Source organism: Setaria viridis, chromosome 8, assembly GCF_005286985.2.
Source record: "Setaria viridis chromosome 8, Setaria_viridis_v4.0, whole genome shotgun sequence".
Classification (NCBI taxonomy): domain Eukaryota; kingdom Viridiplantae; phylum Streptophyta; class Magnoliopsida; order Poales; family Poaceae; genus Setaria; species Setaria viridis.
The window spans coordinates 2,600,462-2,607,728 of record NC_048270.2 but is presented as its reverse complement, the minus strand read 5'-3'; the positions used below and the strand labels follow the sequence as shown (position 1 = coordinate 2,607,728).

Below are 7,267 nucleotides of genomic sequence, written 5' to 3'. Positions count from 1 at the left end.
TAAGTTGAAGCGAACAGACCTCATGACGTTGACATGCGTCAAGAGGAGTCTCAACAGTGTCTTAGCAAGAGGAGAAACAGAATATGTACATTTCATCTTGCAAATTACAGTGACACCCGATACTCTCTCTCTCTATTTTAATTTCTTCCGCTGTTAGTTTTTTTTTTTTGCCTGATGCAATGACTTGATGGCCATTAGCATAATAACGTAATAAAGAAAATCTAGAAAAGGTGCTACTACATCAGTAGAGAGCAGAGTGAGCACTCTGCCTATGCCACCCGTTCTGCTACTGCTAGACCTTGCACCCTTCGTCCAGCACCTTGGCGCCGCCGCCGCCGCCCTCCTCGGCGTCGTGGCTGGCGTGCACGCTGTAGAGCACGTACACGAGCACGGCGGCGGCCGAGAAGAACCCGAAGCGGACGTAGGAGGGCCGGTCCAGCGACCCCAGGAGGAAGACGTTGAGGAACACGGACGCCGCGGGCACCCACGGCATCCCGGGCACGCCCCACAGCTCGGGGGCGCGGGCCTGCGGCACCAGCGCATGGAACGCCGCCACCGCGGCCACGGCCGCCGCCGCGCACGCCGCCAGGAGCCCCGCCCTCGCGCCGCCGGCGGGGACGAACTGCCACAGCAGCGTGAAGGAGAGCGCGATCAGGGAGAAGGCGCCCAGGAACGCCAGCGCCGGCCACGCCCTCCTGCTGCTATCGGAGTTGTCCGAGTCGCCGACGTAGCGGCGGTACACGACGGCGTTGGCCACCATGTAGAAGACGAAGAGCGTGCCGATGGAGACGAGGTTCAGGAGCACGTCCAGCTCCGTGAACAGCGCCAGCGCCGCCGTGAACAGTCCTGCACGGCATTGTCAACCGGGGTCAGCTTCCATCCATGTGACCCGCTGACTCGCTCGTTCCAGATTAACATCTAATCAAATCACGGCCACAAACCCCGTGCCGTCACGTCTGCTTCATCACGCGATTCCCCCATGAAAGCATTAAGCAAACCTCACGAGAATCCGAGGAGCCGTTGCTGTCGCCCCCATGGCATCGATCACGAGATGAAGCAGGCGTTGTTGATCCACAACGTCAACGACGGCGCAGAATCTTTCGGTGTCAGAGCTGCTGGTGATCACGAGACGGGAGGGCAGGGCGTGTGCTCACCGAGGAAGGCGGAGGCGTTGACGGGGGTGGCTGTGCGGGGGTGCACCCTGGCGAGCCAGGCCGGCATGACGCCGGAGCGGCCGATGACGCAGAGGTAACGGGCCTGCCCCAGCATCGCCACCATCAGCGACGTCAGGATGCCGAGGCTCGCGCCGGCGCCGATGACGTTGGACACCCACGCCTTCCCTTTCATCCCCTTGAACGCCCCCGAGAACGGCGCCTCCGGATCGATCTGCACATCAGCATCAGGGGAAAAAAACAGCATCCAAATCAGGTGCAAATCTGTGAAAAAGCTAAGAAACTCTGAAAAAGCTAGTAGGACGTGCTACGATAGGGCCTGCAGAGATTCGTCGATCGTCTCAAATCACACGACCAACATCCCCCAAAAACCAAGGAAATAGAAGGCCGGTCATGGAATCGGATGCCAGTGGCATCGACTGTGCCGACCTCATGTTCTCATCTGATGAACTATAGCCACTTGGACAACATATTCCAGGAATTGTCCTCTGCCTCAACAGCACTAGTAAAGAACAAACATAAAGAGTATGCCTAAATCGGCATGCTTTGATGCTTATCGAGTTACAGATTTTGGTGCTGAAAGTTTGCAGCAACCAATGATCAGAGCATCTTGAAGTGACGCTGGCGGTTGTGGAGGCAGTGACACGTGGGACCAGAAGGGCCAGAAATCAGAACAGAGCGAGAGAGCGTACCGCGTCGTAGGGGAGGAGCATGGACATGGATGCGGCCATGAGGCAGTAGAGCGCGGTGACGACGACGACGGAGCCGGAGACGCCGGCAGGGATGTCGCGCGCGGGCCGCTCCACCTCCTCGGCCATGGTGGACACGGCGTCGTAGCCGATGTAGCTCAGGTACACCGCCGCCGCGCCGTTGAACACCCCGGCTGCGCCGTGCGGGAAGAAGCCGCCGGGGTTGCGGGATGGGTCCGCGGGGTGGGTCAGGTTGCGCTTGTCGCCGTGCTTGAAGCCCATCACGATGACGAAGAGGATGAACGCCACGTGCACGCCCGTCAGGACCAGGTTCACCACCGAGCTCTCCTTGGTGCTGCAGTTTCATTTCGAGAAGAAACATGTTTCTCAAGAACTGGTGCTGGCATTGCCCAAAATTAGAAGAAAAAATTAAAAAAACATTGCATCATCATATGCTACTGTAGAAAGGAAGAGGCAGCACGACTGGAAAGTGGTTATGGGCATGATTCTTTCCTTTCTGATAACGGAATATTAAAATTTTCCAAAACGGATAGAACTGGAGAAGCGAATCAGCTCAACTTGACATGATCATCTTGGATCCTAGCCATAAAACAAGAGCACACTTGGTTGCAGAGCAGAACAGAGCACACTTGTAAAAAAAAGATATATATAAAAAGGGCAAATTTGATCATAATTGTCCCAAATGGGTATAAAAAAATTGCACGGGATTTTGGACTCTCTAAAGAAAAGAACTCCAATATTGTCAAAACTTCTAGGTTCTTATATGACAGCAAAGCACAGAAGAGACAAGGCAAAGAACCAAGGGAAAGGACAGGTAGGCTGACACCTGTAAGCAAAACTTTATTTATAAAAAAACAGAGAGCGAAGTTTTTCATACCAAAATATTCCAAAAACAAAAATTTAATGGAATGACGTTAGCCTTTGGCATCTGATGAGATGAGCATTGCTAGCAAGTAGTAACAATAGGCATCAGAGGTAACTGACCTGTAGCAGATGCAGACGGAAATAAGGAGGATGACGCCGACGGCGATGAGGTCCACCTGGTTGAACCCCTCCGGCAGGCCTGGCACGGCGATCCGCCACTTGCTGGGCGCGTCCACGCCGACCGCCGTGCCCAGGTACGCCGTCAAGCTCCGCGCCACCGCCGCGTTCGAGAAGACGTACTCCATGATCAGGTTCGCCCCCGTCAGGAACGCCGCCAACTCCCCTGCAGGCAGATCATCATCAGAATGCACAGAGGTTCATGGCTTGAACTGAAGAATCCGATGCATATTCTGAATTTCTAGTCGCTGTCGAGTGTTACATGCGGAGAGAGCAACATCCAAACCAACGGAGGACAGTTTTTATGGTGGTTATGAAAACGAGTGCCACGGATGGATGGATCTTTCCTCGCAAGAAAAGGTCCAGGTCCCATGAGATGCGGGGAAAGGGACTTCCAGTGTGTAGTATTTGGATATGGTTGCTCGAGTGAGTTGATCAATCATAGAAATTGTTGTTGAGGTCACAATCATCTAACTTTCCTCTGTTGTTCATGCCAGTTTCTTACCCTTTTCTTTAGTCTGAAGAAAAAGTTGGCCTAAAAATATTAGGTCTGTTCTGGAATCCTGACACGTTTCACCCAACTTGTAAATTCAGGGAAGAACGAAATGATCCGAAAAGCCGAGAAAGCGAAAACTAATCCTTTTGAGAATCAAATCTAGTTTTAACCATTGAGGATACGAGAATCTAGAGAAATCCTGAAGCGAAAAATTCAGAAACAGCACCAATGAAACAGTAACGTACATACGAAAGTGTTTTGAATTTCATCGTCCAAAAGAAACAAAAGGGACAGCTCAAGGATACTTTAAAAGCGGTTTCACTCATACACTTAAATACCTGTACTATACTTTTTAGCAACTGGACGAGCTGAAAGAGAGGGCGGAAGAGCACGTATGCACTTGACAGATAACCATCAATTTTTTAAGAGAAAGAAAGCATCTTTTTCAGATACGTATGATCGAGTCCAGCAGTATGTCGTCACTCAGCCCCAATGCCGCAAATCGCACGAACACAAACCCAAGCCGAAATCTCGATCGGACGAAATCGAGACGCTAAAAATAAATCCCAGCCGAGAAACGCCAAAACCCAAGCAGAGTTTTTAATTCTATAGCAAGCACTGCATCTCGAATCTCGATCGGCGCAAGCCGTGATCTTTCTTTGGCGGCGTGAATGGGGGAGGGGGCTCACCGAAGGTGACACGGAGGTAGCTGAAGGCGCCGCCGGCGACGGGCATGTCGACGGCGAACTCGGTGTAGCAGAAGGCGGAGAGCAGCGCGCAGAGCCCGGCAATGGCGTAGGAGACGACGACGCCGGGCCCCGCGTAGAGGCGCGTGGCGCGGCCCGTGGTTACGAACACGCCGGCGCCGACCATGCCGCCGAGGCCGAGCCCGACGAGGTCCCACCACCGCAGCGCGCGCGCCATGCGGGGGCCGGAGCGCGCCCGGACGCGGCTCATCTCCTCGCCGGGCGCCGACGCCGCGCACGCGCGACGCGCCAGGCGCTGCGGCGTCTGCGCCAGCGCGCGGCCGTACGCGCGCAGGCTGGCGAACGAGCCACCGGCGGTCGCGGCGCCGTCGGAATCGGCCACCAGCGCGGCCTTGTCCATGGCGGCGCGGGGCAGGTGGAAGGGGCGGGGGGGCGTGGTGCGGTGGTTTCGCGGGGATCGGGCGGCGGGCACTGGAGAGTGGCGAACAGAGAGAGTGGAGACGGTAGGAGGCGGGCAGGCGGCGTGAAGAGCCAGGTGGAGTCGGGGGAGAGGCCGGTATTTAAAGAGGGGGCGCGAATCAAGGGAGAAGGAAGGTGCTCACGGTGACTCGGTGAAAAAGGAAGCAGGTAAAACGGTAAAAGGTAAATGCGAGAGTTGGAAATCAGCGTGTATTCAAGACTATATTAGAGGGTGTGTTAATTACAGGGAGCTTATTCTAGAGAATATACTCTTTTTTTATAAAAGAAACAAATTGAAAAGGATAAAAAAAAATATCATATAGATTAGGCTTCCAACCAAACAGGCCGAATCATGCTTCTTGTGTGAGGTGATGGGGTACGTAAGCTAATCTCAAAGCTTCTATCATCCATTTCGTTCATTGCAAAGGCTAAGATTTTAAAAGTTGCGACAATAATCCTGTAAGATGTTTTCTTATCATGTGCAGATCATCCGTACATCGGCATCGGTTGTAGGTGGAGATACAAAAGGAGGAGCTCTCATATACAAGAGCCTAATTTTACCCATGCTTCAAATAAAAAAAATTATAATGTATAGCTCTTTCCATACGAGATAAAATATCTTATATAGATATTATTAGTCAAAAGTACACCACATTGCAGATCGTATCGATATCCTAATAGACTTATATAGTTATATTTTTTATCAGAGAAAATAATAAATTTGGATGAGAGGGATGGAGAACACAAGCAAAGAGTGTATGTCACTTTGAGATAAATTGTGGCATGAGTTGTCTTTCTTCTTATCTTTGCATGTATGGCATTAGCTTTATAGACAATCTTATTGCCTTATTGGACCCGCTCTTATACAAACCGTATCCAAGCTCCAAAGTAAATTTGCTCATATCCAAACCGTAGCACATTATATTTGCCCATATCCAAACGGCACCAGGTTTCTCAAGGACACTTAACAACCCGATTGGAACGATTACATGCGGCCGATCCAACTCGCTGAAAAATGGACGGTCAGGATATCAGATAGTACGTGCCTGAAAAAACAGGAGGCTAGCGCCTTTCCTTCGTTAATGGCCCATATCCCCCAATTTAATTTGGTCTCATTCGAGTCAAGGTTTAAGAATGTGACACGGCAAATCTTTAGACAAAATTGATGACAGGATAGTCATTTTTCTCAAACAATAGTTTTAACTATATTAGTATATACAGTGGGACGATAATCTCTATAATTTTAATTCTACCATATTCTACTCTCCTAATTATTTATTCACGACATCACAATTTTTATGTTTCTGTTATATAATATAGAGACATGGCAATTTTTTTTCTGAATAGATGTCAGCACTATTGTCTTCGAATAATCTGCATCATAAGGGCATGCTCGGATCCACACAGGTAGAGCTATCCAGCTAATTTTAGCTCTAACTGATCCAAACAAACCCCAGCTACTTCCAACTAATTAATGTCTCTCTAGCTAGCTAACTGCATGCAGCTAGAGAAAATTAGCCGGATAGCTTTAACTGAGGCGGATCCAAAAACAAGCCTTATTAGGAAGGCAACACTCATCGAGTGCTTGTTGGGATACCTCAAGATTGGAGCAATTAAACTCTTCATAAAAATAGATGACACTTGCTGATTTTGTTACAATAATCTTCTCTGCATCATAAAATTGTGATGCAGAGAAACCACGAAGAACCCAACCAATAAACCACAAACACTGGTTAGACATAAGTTTGTGGGCACGAGACTGAAATTCTAAATGGGAGGAGGAGGGCACGAGGGCCATTTATATGCCTCTTAGGCATTGGCTGGTCGAATTGTAAGGATAAAACACACATTTTAGGGCTACTTTGGGAACTCAAATCCCCACGGGGATCCCCGCACTTTCTCTGGGCTAGAAGCCCACGCAGAAAATTGGCCACAGGCCGGATTTCCCTGGCGTTTGGAAGCGTCCGCGTCGAGCCTCTCCAGCCCGACCCCCGTATTTGCCCCAGGGCAGACACGCCCCACCTCGACCCATCGGGCGTCTGTTCTCAGTTGTCTCATCCGCTACCACTCTTCTCCCCGACGCGACATGAGGTTGTGTGCTGCCGGCGGCGGCTCCTTGATCCTGCGTGGCGACGTCTCCAACTCATCCTCATCCGCATCCACTGGCATATCCACCTCAGTCTCCTCCTCCGCAAGGGAGCAGGGGCACCCACAACTATCACCTCCACCTTTGGGAATCGCCTTAGCAGCTGCATCGCCCGCACCGACTGGCAGATGAGCTCCGTCCAAGTTGGTCTTCTCCGACCTTCTTCCCCCATCCCGTCGCTATTTATTCCCTCAATTTGCTTGAATTCTTTTCCGCTGTACCGGATTCAGAAATTCTCGGATCTAGATCGTGATAATTTTTTCTTATGTTTCAGTTCCTGGAATAGCTCAATAGCATCTCGATTCACCTATTGAAGATCACGTGCTCCTTGTTTCTGAGCTAAGTTCCCCATAGTATGCTTTGTACCAGATTTTTTGTGAAATTTTTGTTAATGGGAAGTGTCAAGATTTACTTGGTTGCTAATACTATTTTCCTGTGCAAGAACTTTCTAATATTAGGCTCAGTACCAAAGTCGTTGGAACTACTGGTCATGTAATAGTAATTTTTGTGAAGCTTGCAGTGCAGACATGCTTTGT

General features: G+C 50.4%; 1 protein-coding gene across 1 annotated transcript; it reads right to left on the bottom strand.

Annotated features, from left to right (window-relative positions):
* Positions 1-4,634, bottom strand: LOC117866672 (cationic amino acid transporter 6, chloroplastic). Its single transcript, XM_034750947.2, has 5 exons — positions 4,109-4,634; positions 2,867-3,089; positions 1,865-2,216; positions 1,155-1,386; positions 1-846 (listed from the first exon to the last, which is right to left on the bottom strand). Exons 1-5 carry the CDS (start codon positions 4,524-4,526, stop codon positions 293-295), a joined length of 1,779 nt encoding a protein of 592 aa, XP_034606838.1. The 5' UTR covers positions 4,527-4,634; the 3' UTR covers positions 1-292.
* Positions 4,635-7,267: the final 2,633 nt, after the last annotated feature.